The following is a 21874-nucleotide window of genomic DNA, read 5'->3' as shown; positions in this document are numbered from 1 at the left end:
AAATTCAAGTTGTAATAAATTGAAATAGATGAGCACATACTTGCACATACTCAGTTGTGAAATTCGTGTTTGATAATAGTATATTTTCAATTTTTGTCAATTTCGAGCAGCAGTTTGTTTGATCCAATGAATATGAATTAAACGTATTTAGTTATTTTACACCATTTACTTGCAGCGAAATCGTTATATGTACATGGTAGGACTTTTAAGGAAATACATCGCCTTTATTACATACTTGAGTGATAGAAATCGGCTTTTGGGGAATAAACTCAACTTCATGAGCACAAAATCGAAAGCTTTCTTTTTCATAGATCATTTGGTAGATCATTTTAAGTGTTGTGTGTAAGGTTTCAAAAAGTGTATGAGTGCAAAGATTTAGGCATGCTTACTGCTTTTATTTGAATGGCTGTTTTTGTACATTTGATAAATACTGCACGGGTATTATGGATTAATAGTATTGTAAAGTAGGTGTTCTGTAATGTTTTATTCATAATTATTCGATCCGGCGAGCTGCTTTACTTTAAAACATGGTTTTGCCTATGATTAGTTTAAAGTTAATTTTACAACGATTGTGAAACAAGCTATTGCATTTAATATTAATCACTCTCGTTGGCACGATGTTGCGCGAGAGTGTGGTCTTGTTATGTTGGGGAAACCGGAGTACCAGGAGAAAACCCACTTGTCCGGTTTGATGATCACTAACCAAACTTACATGCGCCCAGGCCGGGAATCGAACCCAGGTCGCATTGCTGAGAAGCGAGTGTGCCAACCACTGTGCTAACCGGACAACCTATGATTGGTACATGCGTCTCTTCTTTATTCTTATTCGATTGGCTAAGAATTAGAAACGTCACGGAGACCTTGGCGACATTATGAATATATTTGGAAAACACTTCAATTTGCATTAGCCCTGTTTTAAGTATGGGCTGACTTTGCGTGAATTCTGAAGTAACATTTGATATCTTGTGGGATCCCAAAGAAGGCAAACTTGTTCCAGTAACTTATTGCGCCAATTAAAAAAGCAGTTTGCCAATGATTCTGGAATAGTACCTTTGTAAAAAAAAATAGTGTTTACCTTAACAAATATTTCACAGGAACAAGTCAGTATTTCCTTATTGTGACACATCACTTCCACAGAGACAAGTTCACCCCATCTACAGTCATTTTTTAAAGAGCGGTTCGTTCAAAAGTTTTTTTGAAATATACGTATTTTTAGTAACAGTTTGCATGAATATTTCAAAAAGGTTAATTTAGAGATTTTACAAGATGGATAAAGTGTTTTGGAATTCCAAGTGTGCATCAATAACTTAAATTTAACAGTGATTTTTTTTATATAAATAAAATCTTCAACATTTAAATTTTGTATACGAATCAGAGTACACTAACGCGTTCTCTGTCAAATATGAATAAACACGGTTGTAGCCATAAATCTAAAAAAAAGGCATCGTCCAAATTCCTTAAAAAATGTTGATTGTTTGCCGTTCAAATTTAACAGTAAATACTTTTTTAGATAGGAAAAAATGCATTTATCCAAATGTTCACTTTAAGGTTAAAAAATTACGAAGCAGTCACAATCCTTCTAATTTCCTCCATGCAGTCCTCGTAGAAACTATTTTAACACGAAACTGAATGTACTGCAATGCTCAATAGTTCCAACTCAAATGAATACCTCCGCGGTAAACACTCAACCAAACCATCGTTACTACCCAAACATAATATCACTCAACGATCGTTACTACACAAACAAAAAGTTTACCAATGAAAATCCTTGTTTGATTTTTTTCTCGCTCCTTCTAACCATTCAAATACGTACACCTGTTTTGAAATAAACGCTGACGAAGGTATAATCTTTACCAATTTGATACATGTCTTTTCGCTATTAAGCCAACGTTGTGAAAAACCCATGGGTATCAAATTATCTTTTGAATGTTTGAATTGTGAATAGGAATTAAACCGGCAGACTAATCCAATGCAATTCTGTGCATTCGTTGCACATTTAAAGTTTTTGTTCAGTTTTTCGTCTCTGCATTGAAGCTTGCCTGGTCCCGTTGCTTGAAATCCATGTGAATATGAACTTTAATGATTTATTTTTCATTGTTTTTACGAAGACAAATTAAGTTTCAAGGTAATAAATATCACCAAAGTTCAAGTATTAACATAGAAAAACATATTAACATAAAACTTGGGTTTAAATGGTAACGAAGCAGGTTTTAAACTAGCTGTTCAATACTTAATTTCAAACTTATCAAAACAATCAAAAGCTCAAATTAAAAGAAATTAGAACTGCGCATTTAAAAAAAAAAAACAACAATAATAACATGTATATTATTAAAATATCGGGGTAACGCCTTTGAATTATCAATGCATACACTAACGCCTTTTTGTGGGCTTACACTAGTTCATGATGGCGTGCAGACTAATATAATTCAAAGGGACCATAACGAAAAATGTACAATTGCACTAGGCTACGAGGCCTACAATATGAGCTTTTGTCCTGAGTAGCCGAAAATAGAGCTTGAAAATCAAAATAAGCTGCTGCAAAGGCACCTTTTGGGACTTACTGACCCAAAATTCGACTAAAGGGACCATAATGAAAAGTATAGGATTAAACCAAGCCACGAGGCATACAGTATGAGCTGTAAAGATCGCTGGAGCTCTTGACCTGAGTAGTTTTCCCCTTGAATGATAAAATTAAACTTAAAGGTTTTGCAACTTCTCAGTGATTGATCGGCAACGAACCGGCAACTGTTCACCGGCGATAGACATAACATTAGTCGAAGTCAAAGTTTTGGCTTATTACGACTGCATGGGGACAGGCCTGTAAACAGTTAAAACAGTGAAAGGTTGCTGGTGGTGCAACACTCGACAACCGGTCGAATAAGAAATTTCGGGACTTTAGTCGGTAGTGGTTGTTGGTGTTCTCAACTTTTTGGTTACTGGCTGTCGGCGATCGATCATTGCACAAGTTTTACTTAGGCTTTTCTTCAAATTTTCTACATGCGGATACTTACAAGAGCAACAGTGCTTACCCTGGTGTGATGCACATATGTCACAGCACACCAAGTGATGGTCTGTTCGGTTTTGTAGTACTGTTAATTTTAAGGAAACCAAAGAAACACTTAAAATATATTGAGACAGAATAATTACCAGGGGCCATATTCACTAACATTTTGAGTCTGAGTTTTCGACTCGAGACTTTGACCGTTTTGTCAAAAATAACTAAATAAAGGTAAATCAGCACATTTCTGAGTTCGAATCTTTATATCTTACTCAGGGCGTTAGCAAATGCGGGTCCAAAAAACTTTTCCAATAGTGTTTTTGGATTAAACTATCGTGATTATTTTGATGTATTCATTTATTAAAATGCATATAACAAGTTAAATTGGTATATCAAATATATATTCAAAGTATTATTGGTAATCTTACAATATAAAATAATATTTTGAAAGATTACATTTAAATATTAAGTGAAAAGGAAAATCACTTAAGAACAGAGCACTAATATGAATCATCTCTTCCATTTGTATTCCATTGCATGTCAAAACTATTTTATCAGTACTTATAGATGTTGTGGGAGCAGCGGCAAAAGGCTTTTGTTTAGAGGGAGCCCCGTAAAATATGCAAGTCCGATACTATCAATGAGTTACAGATATCGTTATTCTCGAACACCTGAAACTTAAATTACTAAACATTTTGTTTCAGATAGTATCGAAATGTCAGGGGTTCTTAAGTTCAGGATTTATCCTAAAATAAAGACTGAGAGCCTTAACTTCAGATTATTTCACATTTGTAAGGATAGTGTTTTGCTACAACATTTGTTTTTCCAAAAGAAGGAAATACCTTTATACAATTATGAATGACTAACCCTTATACATTTGTGTGTGTATGACTCTCTCATACTCAAGCAGACCCCCGATTACCTTTTAGAATTGGCAATTTTCAGTTAAAATTACCCCTGAATGCACCCTTTGCCACGATATTGGCATGTCAAAGTGACTTCAAATTTGTTCCAGAGCATTGCTTGTCGTTAATTAGTTAACGATCCATTGTTCATGAACAAAAGGATAATCCTCTACGAACGATGGTCCCGACAATTATGCAGAATACAAATGTTTTGAAATAAAATCCCGAATGTGATATTCTTGTGTGAAGATGTGTTGATTCATGAAAAACCTCGTTAGCAAAGTCAAGTTTGAAATATGTACTCCACGTTATTCTATGATATGAAAAATGATAGATGCCGAATATAATATAATAATTGCTATTCAAAATTTTCCATACAGGACAAAGACTACAAGGTTCGGGAGATTTTGGAACTGATAAGACAGTGTGCAAGCCGCACAATGAAGTGCTTAATAAGCAACGCGGTGCAGACTTCATTTGAGAGGGCTAAGGAACAAAGACGCCGAGGTTAGGGAGATTTCGAAAATAGATAAGGCAATGTGTGAGCCAAGTCATGAAGTGCTTAAAAGGTGACACGACAAAGGATCGATTGAGAGGGCAATCGAACAAAGACGACGGAGTTAGGTAGATTTTGGAACAGATAAGGAAATACAAAAGCCAAAACAATTTTACCAATAGCCAAAACAATTTTACAAATATGTCTTTCATAAAGCCAAGCGCAAAAAAATAATCTAGCGATGGCGCCATGACGATCAAACAGAAAACATTTAACAAGTATAAAGATACAACCGAGAACCCAATATGATCAGTTCTCCGGGTTTAGTTGTGTGAAGATCTTAGGACTTATAACTTTTAAGCCATCATGGTTAGTGCGTTCGTTAGTAGAATTTGGAATAAAACGATAGGAAGCATATAGTAAAATAAGTATTCTATAGTTCTTTATTAATTTAAACTTATTATTTTCGGCGGTTTTTGATGCAACATTTTCACAATTGTTATATGACATGTCTGTGATAATACAACCGTTTATTAATTATTTTAAACAACACACACACACACACGCGCACGCACACACGCACACGCACGCGCACACACACACAATTTGCATGTAGATCCAACAGCATCCTTGTATGTGCATAATTAAGAATAATATAAGTTAAAGCGAGGCATTCGTTTCTCTTTTCTCGTAGAAAGCTGTTAATGTAAAAAAATACAGAAATCGTGTGTTTGTTTTCAAATGTAGACACAATCAGCATTTAGTATTTACTTCAATTATGTGATGTTATGAAACCTAAAGCGAAAAATACCATAAGAAATAAAGAAACATTCGAAACAAATATTAATCAATTATCACAAAAACAAAATTAACCGAACCATCTGATATTCTATATTTAAAAAAATGTAAACCAAATTCTCACTAAAGTATATACTTTATATAAAACGTATTTAAATAAAAGAGTTAAGAAAAACGAAGAACAACTAAATCTAAAAAACAACGTTCAATATGAAAAATTGCAGATATTCATCAATCAATTAATATATCTTAATAAGGGGTATGGAAGGTTTTTTCTATAAAAATGCCTAATAGCCGGTGTTCTGCACCATTGTCAAAAAAGAATTGGCGAACTCCATACAGTGATTGTTTTCCTTTGCCAAAAAGTCATCACGCCAGGACGCATGTCATGGTAATGGTAACAAAATCACGTAACATTACTCATGAAGTTAAAACTTTCTTTCGTTAAAATATATATAATTTTATTTCATTTTGAAAACCACGATATTTAGTAGACTGTTAATAAACTATTGCATCAATACGTAATAAACATATTTTTCCAATCTTTTTTGTTTGCTGAAATTCTTCTATTTTCGTACGTGGTTGCAGAGATTTTGTTGCAAGGGAGATGCGTAGGAGATTGGTAAATGGAATTATGTATTAACATCTTATAAATATATAAATACATATGTTGCACTGAGAGATATAAGCTATTGTCAGTCATTGAAGATTTCAGACCCTGATGCATTAAAAAGCTAGCTTTTAACTACAAAAATGCACGCTAACCAACGATATCTTAAACCTTTGTTTTAAATCTGATAATAATCTATACATTTATCTCGCCACGTTACCTTTTTCTTTAGGAAATGTTTGACTGACACTTTAGGGACTCGGTAAATTACCTTTTGCATTATGTAATTGATTATCAAATACCGCTAGTTGCAAACTTACAACCTTTTTGATATAGTTTTATCCATTTCATTCACTTTAATAATGATTATGAGAAACGATTTATTCACGCCATATAAAGTTATATCTTTTTCCAACTTTATTTTGCATTTCTAAACTTAAAAACTGATTATTTCAGGACATTTTCGAGTTGTAAATTTCCTTTCAGTTATCAATACACGTGTAAATCAAATGTAACAGCTCGATAAAACTATTTCAGACTTTGATTAAAATGCAATAAAATATAAGCTAAATTTTAAAAGAGAAAATAAAAGGGTAACATGGTTTATAAATATGTCAGCCAGTGCAGCACTAGGGTATTTAGTTGAAGAGGATAATTTAGCATAATATTGAATGTGTTATTTCCGTTTTAATACATTTATATTGAGCTTCGTTATAAAATTATGTAGATTTTCGAACTTTGGAAAACAATCTTCACTCGATTTAGACTACTACTCAGAACAATTATGAATGGGGGCCATTGCAAGTTTAAAGCTTTCTTGAAATAATAAACGTAAGTTTCATCTTGCACGATATAAACATCTTGATAAATATAACATGAAAAAAAGGAAAGGAAAACAACTATAACAACAACAACAACAACAACATACATACAGAAGAAACAACACCAATGAGCCGATTGTTCAGAACTGTGTTAAATTTTTCCACGTTGTTGACGTCATCGATGTGAACTTTCATATCTTTAATCATATGGAAATTTTCTAGATAAACCTTTTTATCTGCCGTATTACTCAATACACAAAACTGTTTAAACTATAGTTGTTTTTATTGACATATAAGATATGTTACCCTTAAAAGACAAATTAACGATGCCGTTGATCGCACTGTGAACTTAAACTAGGTTTTGAATGATCAGCCCAGTAGTATATTAGTTTGCATTAAATAGCTTTTATACTGCTTTCAACTTTTGATTTAAAGCCTCTTTAACAGGGCATATTAACAGCAGAAACTTATTTTCATCAAATTATGTCACAGGATAAGAATAATGCTCACATGTATGTCAATAAAGCCAAAAAAGGTTTTTTGTTTCCAATTCTATTTCCGATAGAAACAGGGTAGGTAGGTAGACATAACTTTGTTTCCTATTGTTCGAACTTTTGTCAGGGTATATCACTATTGTAAATAAAATAAATAAAATGGTTATCAGTTAACATGTTTACTCAAAATTGCACTATTTTGAAGGTAATTACGAAAAAAATCCTCACGTCAAAACTGTGAAGGGTCGGGAGGAGAAAGAAGGGTCGGTTGAGTTATTGGAAACAAGCATTTTATTTACGCTTTTTAGATTTTCATTTGACGAATTAAAAAAAGTAATCCGATCTGCACAGTGCATAGGGCATTCTGTTCTCACAAAGGCTTGTCGGGTTCGATGAACGGTTTGGGCGCATGTAAGCCCCGGTTTCCGACACGACACAATACCACACTATCACGTGACGTTGTGCCAACCAGGGTACCAGATAAAATATTTTAACAACATGTTTCACACTCATTATAATAGGTTTAAACTTTACTAATTAAAAAGGAATTGAAAAACGAGCAAAACCGCAAAAAATCAAAACAAAACCGAAAATAACATAACATAAACTAGTAGCAACTGAGAAAGAAAAGTGACTTATAACTGAAACAACAACAAAAAACAACGATTATGATACATATACTTTTACATTTATGACTACGAACAAAATACTGTTTTCGGAGAAAGTGTATATTTTCATTTATTTCAAACTATCAAAATTTGAAGACAAAACATAAGAGTACACAAAATTTGCTACATGCGCTTGACGACGGTATTGTGAATATGTCTGAAAAGATTTAATCCTCATCCTATTTTAAATCAAATACATATCTTAACATTTACCATTACTTGCAATTGGACATTATAGTTCGGACATTCCCTAATAAAGACACTATAAGTAGAACATCGAACACCTTCACGCCATTTCATAAAGGCTTATTGTTTGATTTTCACTATCAGACGGGGGCAAGACTGCTTGGTCTACTGGCGGTGCTATGTGCGTTCGTAGGAACAATACAAGCAGGTAAGACGATTCTAAACTTATTAAATGAATCTATCCGCCACATCATTTGATATACTACAAGCAATCTTGAATATAATCTAAATTTGTAAATAGTTTTTAAAGAGAAGTGCCCTATTACTGTATTCTGATAGTGCTAAAATATACATGCAGTCGATTTCCTAAAATGCTGAAAACAGTTGTTAAAAGATTTATTTGATTTTTAGTATTGTTGTAAATCCTTGATAAACTTTCAACCTGATTGTACCACATTTTGACAACGCAAAATAATAATAAAATACTGACGGAAAATGAATTCCAATTTCCATATAAAGATTTTTATTTCTATGCTATAACGGAAATATCGTAGCGTGCCAACGAGAGTGATTAATATACTGTTGTAATAACTTGTCTTACAATCGTTCTCTCTCTCTCTCTCTCTCTCTCTCTCTCTCTCTCTCTCTCTCTCTCTCTCTCTCTCTCTCTTACTCTCTCTCTCTACATACTATTGATGTCTGGTCGTTCTATGTTGTATTATGGAGCGAAGGCATTCCTTTACAATATAAGATTTGACTTTGACGTATCACCCTAAATTTATAGTTGCACTGGACGGTGCCTGCACGAAAGACTTGGATTGTTCGTGTACAGACGCACAAGCCACGTGCCAGAATGCGCTGTGTAAATGCTCTTCAGGGTACACAGCAGTCAGCGGAGCATGCAAAGCCGGTACTCAGTTGATAAACTTTTAAAACTCGTAGATATTTTCAATATTTCACCTGTAAGCTTTGGCATTTTGTTGTATAAAAGAAATCTGTTCACGGACTAACGCATTGTCACAAAAGCTTTGTTTACGGGCCCAAGATGAAAGATGATACCTTTAGATGATTAGAAATCTGTTCATTATAGTGGGAAGTAGGGTATAATACACTGCATTCTATTAATTAAACACCTATCTCATTTTTTGTAAAAAAAATAAATCTATCAATACTTAATCACATTATCAATTATAAAGTTTACCCTAAATAGTCATTAAATGATATATCCAGATATCGGCACAACCTGTGACGCAACAGCAGACTGCGACACGACAACAGTGACTGGCACGGTGTGTGACACAACAATGACGTCACCAGTTTGTAAGCTAGGTAGGTGCTAAATTGTTCATAATTCTTTTTTAGTATAGAATTATTGTCTTTGACGTTCCATTAGTGTTAAGAATTATTGGATACACGTGTATGGACTAACATATTAGCGTCATGTCGTAATATGAGATTAATAAGGACTTATTCTATTAGAAAGGGTTTAACATATTTACGACATATATTTACCTTAAACCATGCAATTACAATTACAAAATGGATGGAACAAGATAAACATAAGGCAATGATAAAGTAATATTTCGACAAATATTATATATTTATTAATACACACCTATATGTATTTATATTACTTTATACGGGTTTTACTATTAGTATATATTAATATATATCAAACATAAATGGAACTCGTCAACGTTACAGGTTGTGAAAAAACTGACAAATAATTGTGAAATGCGATGAAAAAGCTTTTTTTTTCAATGATAAAATATCAACAGTTTGATTTAGAGCTAGAGTGCTAATGTTTTCTTACATATCTTAAAAATGCACTATTTGTCGTAAAGCGATTGGAACCCTATTGAAAATTGTGGGCTTGTAATTACAAAATTTTGTTTGATAACTTGAGAACCCGCAATCTACGTTGCTATTTGGTGTTTGTTCATAAAATTATGTAAAATAATTCAATTTAAACACATTCAAGTATTTGCTGCAAACATAAGGTTTGTTAAATGATAAATTGTATCGAAATGTTTTTAGGTTCTGCAGCAGATTGCACCAACAACCAAAATGACTGCGTTTCTAACTCCGCCTGCACCTCAAATGCTTGCGCTTGCACGACGACCACACACATAGAAGAAACAGCGACAAAATTGTGCAAGAAAGGTATGCATTATAACAATATAGAAATGCTATATTTACTTACTATACATACTTTTGCGACACCACAAGTCAATTAAATCCGAAATATTTGGACAGTGATGTGATTTTGGTAAGTCATTAAATGAACATATTCCTTGTTTTGTGCACTATACTTTCTGATTTTTATTTGTTTGACGCTTTTGTGTTTAAGTTTTAATGTTTAATTATTGTTCCCTAATAAGCTTTTTCTCCTTTTACAAAGATATCGGGCAATCCTGCACAGTTTCTTCAGATTGCGTTATGAATGATCTAAAGGCCGTATGTGACACAACTGTAGCATCTCCTATCTGCCAATTAGGTTTGTGTTGCCTTTTACAATGATAAATAACCTAGTTTTTCTGTTATTTAATTTTGAACAAAACATGCAGTTTTCGCATTATTCTATCTATTCATAACTAGGTTCGGTATACTGTTAAAATGTTAATTTTAACAATCTTCGTTACATATCCTTTACAAATAATCAAACCCTAGGCATGTCATGTAAATCGTTTGTTCTTGCAAAACATATCTAGTCATCTAGAGGGAAGGGTAAGTCCTTACCCCTGTTATCAAAAGTTCTTAAGCGTAATTTACTTAGGTAGTTTATTTCATTAAGCCAAATGTTTTATTCAACCTTGCCTTTATTATATAAAATTTGTTTATCTTGAATATCATAAAGATAATTTTATGTAAAAATGTAAATATAACACATTATGCCAAACAAAATTAGGAAGCTAAGTGTTATCCTCTCATGACGGTCTCAAGATGTTTCGTGAAAATCGGGCCTGGAGAGAGTACAATGTTCCACAATGACTCGAGGTTTTGAATAAAATATTATTATTGATAACAATTGTTTTATTACCATGATGATAGATATTGATAATCACCCCATTCACAAATCAATCATTAATTAGGTAATTAAAGTAGTAATATCTGATACTTATAGCTATAACAGATACAAATAAAGAAGGAAACCATTTCAAGAGCCGTAGAGAGCATTTTTTAACACTGCATTCTGCACAAAAATGACTATGCATACAACATATCTGTATTATTAACTTTCTTTCCTCGTTAGAAATAGAACAGATTTAGCGCGGAATATTTGAAAATTGTATTGCAACACATCTATTATGAATAACTGCATGAGTCACTGTGGCGAATACAGTCGTTTTGAAATACTGCCATTGTATTGTGTTGATAATATAAGTAGTTTTATCACACTTGGTATGACGTCATTTATCACGAGCGGTTCCAAGCAACCCCCCCCCTTTAATCGGCCAAGTTTAATCTTTAATTTAATATAGGATCAACAAATAATGAAATACTCCCAACATGCACCCTTTCGGACCAAAAAATGATAAATATTTTTTTGGGCAGTACCCCCCACCCCCTACAAACACTTTCATCGAAACAAATTTCGGTTCCGAGACAGGGTGGCAAGTCAAAAGGTTACTCCCCTTAATTACGCACCCTCTTTTGTCAAATTCTGGAGTCCGCCCTGTTACTAAATAGCTTTGAGCATGGTCGCGCTTACAGCAACGTTTTATGTTAATAGCGTTGTTTCACATTCGTGGTTATTCAATACGAAAACAATTGAACACGTGTACTAAAATCACAAAGGCTCGTTTTAATCAACATGACAAACCTCGTGTTGAATGACTCCGAATATAATATTGTCCTTATAGGTGTTATCTTATCTAATTTCCATTTACACTATTATAATACAGGAGGAGCTGGTGACTGCACTGCGGGGGACACCTGTATGAATCAGGCAACGTGTACTGGTAATGCATGTGTATGCGAAGCCACCAACTACCCGGCTGATGCCAACACTTTCATCTGCAGAGGAAGTAAGTATTGACAACAATAATTGTAATGACGCAAGTTACACAGCGCTTTATTGATATTTACTAAATTAACACTAAACCACAACAAACATTATAACTATATTAAGAAGAAAAAATGAAAGTGAAGAAAATCACACTGTCCGTGCTTTTTTATTTAGGTGAGGCAGCTAAAAAGGCAAATGATACGGAAGTAAATTAATAATAAAAGATTTCATTTAGCCGTCGGCGTACACCGTTTGCCTCATTGAGGACAACCAGCAGGCGGAAAACTATACACCGATAACGTCATTTTTATCCAGTTCGTTTAATCGGTTTGGCAGGTTACCCGTCATGAGTTGAATCATGCTTTTGCAGTGACCCGTGGATTTTGTTTAACTGAGGTTATCAGACAGGAATCGGTGAAGTTTCTAAAAGTGACACATCACTAGAAATAAAGGTCACTTTTCATGGTGACAAAACAACTTGTTTTCTGCTTTAGTTGCCGGTCAAGCCTGTAGCACGGACGCTGGATGTGCTGAATATTCTGAATGTACAAGTTCGACATGTTCCTGTATGACGGGTTACGTTGAGCAGACCGACAAGTCCTGCCTCCCGGGTAATACAACTTAAATTTATCAATGAAGTTCTGTAGATATTAAACCGGTACAATATCATTATTGTCTTCACATATGTGCACGTTTCATTTTCCCTTGAAATCAAATTAAAACATACTAAAACTGTACCGCATTGAGCTCTAGAAATGCAGTGGAATTACAAAATAATGTAAGACAATATAACACTTATATCAAGACAAACATTTATTAATATGATCGTCAACTGTTATAAAACATTTTCTCTTACTTTTCCCAAGTTATTGCACACTTTCAATGCAAGGATGCTATACATATTAACTATCTGTTCAAGTAATTGAGGTTTTTTTTTTGAAGGTTTGGATATTTTCGTGTTTTATGTTGACGCAGTTTGACCATCTTGACGATCACTAGTACACCGCCAATTATAATTATTACAACGAGTACAACGTCATCCCCTTTTTACAAACCGATTTCATTAAAAACTTGACTACTTATAAATACAAACAGTGACCTATTTAACAGAAATGAAAACCCCCGAAAGAAATTTATTATTATTATTGGATCATCATTTGATCGACTTATTTCAGGTGTTGGAACCGCATGTTCTGCCACGCTTGCCTGTGACATAACCGCAAATGCCAACGCAGTTTGTGACAACACGAATGTTTGCAAGATCAGTGAGTGTTAACTCGTGACGTTTTATGAGTAATTGTTACAGGATATTGCATTGAAAAACGCCATAGATTTTTATGGGCGAAGTGGCCTCAAACTTGCAACACTGGAGTTGAGAGATACAAAGACATAATTTTCTCCAACCAGTAGTTCTTGAATAACAATCAAAGTTACCATAAATGTATGATTTAAATGTATTCACAAATAGTAGGCAATAATCCAAATTTCGATTTATATTAATTAAAGATAGTTCTAAAATGTTATCTCCAAAATAATATATAAAATGATATAATGTAAGTCCAGAAAGATCCAACGTTAATTTATCTCTATCGAATATAAATAGCAAAGCTTTATTTACTTAGCATTAGAGCCTGAAATGCACAAGAATTCCAAGTTACATGATATCCCGTTTTAACGGATCAGACACCGGCGGTGCAAAGGCACCATTAAAACAAACCGGCGATGCTAATCCATAGTGTAAACTTTAGCGATGCAATGACTTATAGTAAAGATTTAACATATGCACATATAGTACATAGTTAACTAAGCGATTAAACCTTTGTAAAAGTTACATACACGATCTTTAACAAGTTTAGTTGTATTCAATTCTAACATTAAGGAAATTACCATTTGTATGGCAAAACAAAAAGATGACTTAACAAGTATAAGAGTTATGCATAGTGTCAGTGTCACACTCGCGACAATTTTACGGACATACCCCTATTCGAATTGATTTCTCGTAAAAAACGGATGGTTTGAATAATTAAACCGTCAATTATATGAACTGTCTTAAGTTATGCGATGTACAAATAAGATTTTCGTTTAATCTTGCCATTGGCCGTTGTGTTATATTTTAATGTCTGGTGATAAAATTTTATTTTGGAATAATTAAAAGGGTATCTTTTGCTGATTAGAAATAAATGAAATAAAGAACCGAAATAACATTAGGAACAAAAGTTATTGCAGGTTATGATTTTATGCTTTATTCCAACTTCATTCTTACGTGAAATGATATATTTTGCAATCCTTCATGGCCAAAAATCCTTATTTGGTTTATACTAATTTATTTAAGCTCGATTATGACAAAAGCTAGCTTATAGAATCACTCTCGATTCCGTTTCCTGGGCAGAAACCAGTACTGTTTCCTTTTTGAGAGGCTATGAGAAAGTACGCCTAGTGGGGATCGAACCCACAACCTCTTGGGTGAGAGGCGGACACCTATACCAGTAGACCACTCTCACCTTCACCCTCCTTATTTGTGATATCCATTTTACATATTCTTTCTCTGCTAACAAGGACGTTTTAAATGACAATAACAATTGATCACCAGGAATCCAATATTCAAAATGTGTAATTGTATATTGGATACCTTAAATAAAATTATACGCTAATGTGGTTCAATGCAATTTAGTCTAGAGCGACATGAGTATTTACATACGGTCAAAATAGTATTAAACGACAAATTTCATAATATCAGAATTACTTTTAAGAAGTAAAAAGTATCAAATTAATTATTTGCATCACATGTAAAGTAACTGTTCTTAAACAATTAGACATGTACTTTTTGAGATCATGAATATCTGCGGACGCCAGCAAAATGCGTTTTCAAAAAGGCTCCGAAGAATCTCAAAGCAGGGAAAATGTGTTGTTTTGATATTATTGCATAAAATTAAGATAGAATGTTGTGTTGATGATATTCTCTTTGAATACTAAACTTTATTGAAACTCATATGACTTCATTGATAAAAATGCATTGGTGCAGTAAAAAGAACTTTCAATAAACTATAATATTTGTGGCCACGTAGCTATTAATGAAATTAAAATATATCTGTCACTTAATCACATGCCTTTATTGATCGTGAAGTCATAAGTTAAACATGATAATGTTTTTATCGCCTTTAATGATGGACCGATCGAAGTATCACACAAATCACAGGTGCACTTTGTCCCATGCTGACCAACATACGCCGGGACAAACGCAATGCTTTACAACGCAAAGTTATGTATGTTGAAAGGAATTGTATCCTTGTGAATATAATATGAATACATTAGTATTTTGTTGACTTACCTACCATATTAAAACACATTTTCAAGCCTTTTTAGATATAACTATTCACCCCTTTTGCACCCCGGGCATTTCATGCAAAATTGCATTGAAAAGAGTTTACAAAAAAACAACAAGCTTTAATACAACTTAGTATATACTTTCTAACAGTATGATTTACAACTTTTATTTTTATTATAGGTATAGTATTTGGTTCGAAAGAATATAAAGTTCAAAGATAATCAACATTAAAACAAAATCAACAGTAATGTGATACATTGTGTATTAAATATTTTCCATTTTAAGAATTTTTATTTGACAGGTTTATTATAATAAAAAAAACACGTTTAAATTGAGCTTTGAGTATTCACGATACCTTTCTGAAATTACCAAAATCAATGTTCAAACATTTTCTGACTTTGGTTAAAATGTATAAAGTTGAAAATACGTCACTCATAAAATTTCTATTTAATGCTGCACTATTTAACGATCATGTTTGTGAACATTTCCAGAGTCAGGCCAAGCCTGTACTGCAAGCACTGACTGTGTGTCCGGGGCGGCTTGCAGCACCAATTGTGCATGCAGTACGGGGTATACAGTAGACGGAACACCAGCGTTATGTTTAGGAGGTAAGACCTTGCTTTTTTGGATATATTTGCAGTAATTTCCATCAAAGCTCGAACCAGTCGAATGTAAAGTCAATTATATCTTGTCTGCTTTTAAAAACGTTGACATGCGTACCATGAACTTCAAATAATGCATTTATACCGCATTAAATTTCTTCCTTGTTTCATTTTAGATGTTGGCACCTCATGCTCATCGAACGCCGATTGCGACCAAGTAACTGATGCTTTAGTCTGTGACCTCACGCTTACATCTCCTGTTTGCAAAAAGAGTAAGTTACATTTGTTTAATAATTCGTTATTATTTTTTTGGCAGCTGATAGAAATAACATATGCTGATAAACTTTGAGAAGTAAAGATGTTATAGCGTAATGCAATTGTGTGTTTTTTCAAAAGAAAACAATCAAATGAACATATATTTTCAAGCAATGTTCGATTATGTTAAAATTTGTAATGAAAAGTTTCTACAATGTCAACACGTATATCAAACATTTAAAATAAAGACATACGTGTTGCCGTGACGTCACCAGCATTTTTAAGGACATGAATAACATTCCACTCATATTTTAATACAGTTATATTAATCTTGGGTAGAGCATACTGCCCCTATTATGGGTAAAATATAAATACATCGTGAAATGACATACATGACGATTATTCGAAGTTGTCATAGTACTCACTTTCACAGAGATACACATTAAACTAAATATTTAGGCAATGCGTCTTATTTGGAGTAATAAAACTGATCGTTATCTTTGTTTATATTTCCAGCTAAACTTATTGCCAGGTTTTAATTATTTGATGTCAGAATTTAGATTTCTATGTCCTTCTATTACCACTGCTTGCAACTAAACTCAGCATTTCAAGGGGTTTTAAGCAAGGAATAAACATTACTAATTCTTCGCCCTTATGAATATAGTGTCACATCTGTACTCCGCCAGACTCTTAACATCATAAATAGTCGACTACCACCGTAAGAGATTGAATACATTATAGTACGTTTCACGAGGAACAAACTAATGAAGGGGCGGGCTTAAACTCTTGCAATATTTCCAACCATGTACAGTTTGCATTGGTTTAACATAAAATATGCCAACTGAATTGTAGCCATAAAGTACGCTCTTGAAAGAGAACGGCATTATGTCAACGATACTCTATTTTTGCTCTAAAATAGCAATGCGATTGTACTTTCATAACCTATTCATGAACACTTTTTGCTGAATTAATTCGCAAACAGTACTAATTGTGTAATCATTAATTTCAAGTTATGATAACAAAAACATTATATATGTTGTTTATTTGATAATTTGAATTAATAACAAGTCATTTCCGTCAAACGGCATGTGTAACTACAAGGATATCTCACACTCACAACAAATGAATACGAACACTTTCAATTAAGAATGCTGGAGAGTTCATTAAAGATAATATTATACTATTCAGAAATCGCTGATTGCTCAACTACTACTAACTGTGTTGCAAACAGCGAGTGTCCGACCACTACCACATGTGCCTGCTCTAGCACCTACACGTTGGACACAGGAACACAGATGTGCGAAGGAGGTAGGTGTAAACATATGCACAAAGATTAAACATGCAACAAACAGAAAACAACCTGTTGAAACATGGTTCTGTATTATTCTTTAATAGTTAAATGCCAAATGCAACTATATAGAATAACATTGACAAACCCACCAGCATACTAAAATCTGATTTGTGTTCAAAGAATTTTATCGCTCGGTCTTGTTCAAACTAACATACATTACAAGATAAGTTATGTAAGTATAAGAAAGGTTATCAGTTGTTAACTTATAGACAACTATTTACTTGCAGCGATTGAGGCAACGTGTGATACAAATGCGGACTGCGACGCTGCTTCAAACCTTGTTTGCGATACATCTTCGAGTAAATGCAAGAAAGGTGAGTATGCTTAGTATTGGAATGGCCGGTTTAAACATGATGAAGTTTGTTTCGATTGAAACTTCAAAAAATAAAATAAAGTATCGAAAATCTATAATAAAAGTTCACAGACATGTACGTAAAATAATTGATAAGAGTACTCTTATGGTATATGTGTATACATCTGAACAACAAGGCTAGTTGATTCCCACATCTTCTATATGGCTTCTCAAAACGGATATCAATAGTGATTTCTGCACAAGAAAAATACTCGAATTTCATAAACCTTCGTAGCAGTTGTGCTAAAAGAAATTTGTATAAGAATCTAGAAACATTCTAGAACTGTTATTCACAGAGCTCCTGGAAGCCAAATAGATTAAGTTTCAGAGTCAGAAACAAATGTGTTTAACACAATCATAACACCTAGAGATATATACCAATACAACACGCACGGAGTGCATATCATGTGCTTAAAAGCAAAGAGGTTCACAAACACTTCCTCGTTGCGTTGCTGCTGACACGTTCTGTCGGATTGTCACCGGTTGTCTCCAGTTTCTATCCCGAGATCAAGTAAAATACGAAATGACCGCAAATATATTTGCTGCACTTATATACATGCCTATTAAAGCTGCGCTGTATTTTAAGTGTTAATAGTGTGACACTTACTTTTCTGAGCTGTCCTTAGTCGACTTTCGCACGCAATAAGGACTAATTAGTAAGAGTTCTTCCTTTGAGAAGATAAATAAGTGAAAAATACTGATGTAAACCTTTCTGTTTTGAGATTTCAATGGCGCCTTTTACCCGTGCATTACGTGTAACATAGGTTAGGAAAATCCCCTGATGTCACATTCAGCATGTCAACACTTTATATTGTTGAAACCAAAAGTACTCTATTTAAACAAAGATTACGGCATATGAAATATTATATCTTAACTTTTGGTGTTTATCCTACTTTTCCGCATCTTGAATAAAAACATTTTATTTCCACGATGCTTTGTTCTCTATTCAGGTATAACTATAGCTTGCACTGCTGATCAATGTATGACCAACGCAGAATGTTCCTCATGTGGCACGTGCCAGTGTTCCTCGGGATACACGTATAGCACAACGAACTTAGTCTGCGAGGGCTGTAAGTTGATAATCATACATATGTAACATAAAAAAGGTACAGCATAACCAACCAAGTGTGCTGTAAGTTGATAATCCTACATCTGTAATATGAAAATGTATGAAGAAAGTGAAAAGCTCAACCATGTGACAAAACATGTATTATAGTATAATATACAGTATGAAGACTAGCTCAGTAACCAGTATTCTTTTAGGCCCTTTGATGACGTAACAGTCTAACAAGCGAACGACACATTAAATCATGAAATTAATACCCAAATCCCGACATACATTGCTTACACCATATCAATGAGTAGGATGTGTTATACATATTAATGATATTTAACATATGTATGCAAATAACGTCGTTTCAAAAGTTTAACTTCAGAAAGAATTTTTAACATCAGCATGTTGAAAGTTGATATATTTGCATATTTGTACAATAAGGACAGCAACTAATTTGTTGGAATTAAACAAAAACCACTTTTCATTCTCTTTTCTTTTTTCAGCAAGCGCAACAGCAGCAGTCTATTCAACCCTGATGTTGATGATCTGCTTCTTGATAACCAGAGTTTAACAGCAATACCATCAACTGTAACAGCAATACCATCAACTGTAACAGCAATACCATCAACTGTAACAGAAGTATCATCAACTGTAACAGTAGTACCATCAACTTTAACAGCGGTGTAATTACCTGTAACAGCAAAAGTATTGCCAACAATTGCATCATCAGTGCTGACATGAAAAGACATTATGTGGACAAATGGTTGCATTTTTACTAAAAATATCTATTAGATGATACAAAATATGAAGTAAGAACGAGAAGTGCATACAATAAGATAAGTGTTTACATCCTTCAAGAGCTGTGTCACGAGCAACATCTTAACCAAACACTTGTTACATAAATAAGCATCGTTCTATTTAACCATAATAAACAAATATGAAATATTCCATTATTTATAGCTATATTTTTAAAGAACAGTTCAGTGTTTTTTTTTCTTTAACCTATATACAGTGTTTGATTTTTATAACCTTCTGATGTGCAAGCGGAATAACGTAATGGTTTGAGGACACAAACCACGTGATATCTATTAGTAAAACTTGCAGTATCATTACAATGTAATGAAATTGTGTTTAAATAGGTGTCATTTTGTGGTTTAAATGAAAATCATTTATGTTTTGAGGCATGTACGTCAACTAGTTCGAGTGAAAAATAAATAGATTAAGAAAACAATTTGGTGTTGATATTTTACGTTTTTACTGTTTTATTCAACCCTTTTTCGGGACATATGCTTTTTAATACAGAAATCTTGAAGTTAGCAATTTGACATCTGATTGCAGAGCCCATCCGTGTTTATTTAAACTAGCCTGTATTCAGATTTGTCCACTGCTTCGATTTTTTTTATGATTCAGGTACTGTATTCGAAAATACTGTGGTAGACTGATCTGTCTGTTTGGCAATGGATTTAGCAACCTGCTGTCTGAGGTTTTAACAATGGCAATACCATGCCTTTTATTTCCTAATTAGAAATTTGATGAATGTTTTTTTGAAGCCTTGGTATAGTGTTTAATTAATTTCATGTTTGGTGTCTAAGAAAAAAGACAGTTAGCAGGTCGGCAGACATAGTTTAATTTAACTGCGACCAATAATGAGGTATTCGAATGTGCTAGACCCATTAGAAGAAATGGAGATAAACTCGATCATATAATTGGTAACTGATAAATACAAATGCTAGAAACCGTAACTTAAAACCGTAAAACCAGTATGAGTTGCCGAAACATTGATCAATTTAGGAACTTAATCGGGATATGGTTGCGGAGACAGATACATGCAAGGACTAAAAAGGCTAATTACTCGTAGGATTGGAGTACTCAACTACAGTTTGCCGTGTAATTCTTAAGAATTTAAGATTTTTTTAAAACAAACTCTAAGTGGAAAAATTCTAGAAAAGGTCTGTTTGATTAATCAGATATTTGACACTCTCTTCGTATTCATCTGAATGTCCTGTTTCCATATATCTTGTCGTACGATCGTTCTTAAGACGGCCCCATTGTCTTTAATAAATGCTGATATCAATCAAGGTTGATAGTAAGGGAAGTACATCCTCTCCATAATTTGCAATTGTCGAGTAGAGTGACCTCCATAATTACATCGTTGCAGAAAACATCAGCTGATCAGAATAGACATGGGTATTTGAGGAAAAGACAAATGATTTTGGAATTAGGTAAAAATTGAAGAACTCATCATAATTTCTGAAGGAGCAAACATTTCACATAATACAGACCACAAGGTTTATAAACTATTAAAAGAGACAGACTAATGAGCAAAATAATGGGGCTCGTATATCAAAGTAAATGGCAGTTGATGACAGGGAAAGGCTGGGATTACAAACAAAAGAGTCTGAAGAAAATAAGGACATATGGTGTATAGCGGGATTGTGTTTGTTTAGAAGAAAACAGTAAGACAGAAACTACAGTTGATTGGATAGCAGCCATAATGATTAAGGCATGACGAGATGGTCATTCCAATTGTTAAATACTGGGCCTCTATTGAATGATTCCCTATCTCCTCTGGTCAACAGTATATCAGACTGCATCACTGAGTATATTGATAACAATAGAGGGCTAATAGCAAATAAATGGTGTAAATAAGATGTTTTGTTTCTTTTCATATTTGATTCTGTATTATTTTCAATATTTTCTGGCCAAACTAAATGCATTGCTAAAAGGTTAAACATATTTAGATTAGAAATATAAAATGATATATAAAGGAAAAAACAACAAAAGGTTTCCAGGCAGTTGCATGCTCCGTGACGCTGTATATAGCTAGCTGTATCGAGCTTACCTGTCAGCTGTATGTGTTGGTTGACAAAGTATAGAGCTCAGGGTGAGCTGTATACGTTGGATATATACATACACTTTTGATATAGGTATTTCGTCTTAACACATATAG

At 33.6% G+C, this 21874-nt stretch overlaps 1 protein-coding gene across 1 annotated transcript; it reads left to right on the top strand.

Annotated features, from left to right (window-relative positions):
* The first annotated feature begins 4634 nt into the window (after nucleotides 1–4634).
* LOC128236856 (prion-like-(Q/N-rich) domain-bearing protein 25) lies at nucleotides 4635–20155 on the top strand. Its single transcript, XM_052951979.1, has 15 exons — nucleotides 4635–4768; nucleotides 8121–8184; nucleotides 8761–8886; nucleotides 9207–9305; nucleotides 10014–10139; nucleotides 10378–10473; nucleotides 11882–12004; nucleotides 12480–12596; nucleotides 13161–13250; nucleotides 15802–15918; nucleotides 16089–16184; nucleotides 17356–17475; nucleotides 17746–17832; nucleotides 18821–18940; nucleotides 19428–20155. Exons 1-15 carry the CDS (start codon nucleotides 4766–4768, stop codon nucleotides 19493–19495), a joined length of 1452 nt encoding a protein of 483 aa, XP_052807939.1. The 5' UTR covers nucleotides 4635–4765; the 3' UTR covers nucleotides 19496–20155.
* The last annotated feature ends 1719 nt before the right edge of the window (nucleotides 20156–21874 follow it).

The sequence above is a fragment of the Mya arenaria genome, chromosome 6 (genome assembly GCF_026914265.1).
Source record: "Mya arenaria isolate MELC-2E11 chromosome 6, ASM2691426v1".
Classification (NCBI taxonomy): Eukaryota; Metazoa; Mollusca; class Bivalvia; order Myida; family Myidae; genus Mya; species Mya arenaria.
This window is presented reverse-complemented; position numbering and strand designations above follow the sequence as displayed.

Coding starts and splice junctions, on each gene's coding strand:
- LOC128236856 (XM_052951979.1), top strand. Junction 10,140..10,377: donor GACAAAATTGTGCAAGAAAG/GTATGCATTATA, acceptor CCTTTTACAAAG/ATATCGGGCAATCCTGCACA. Junction 18,941..19,427: donor GAACTTAGTCTGCGAGGGCT/GTAAGTTGATAA, acceptor TTCTTTTTTCAG/CAAGCGCAACAGCAGCAGTC.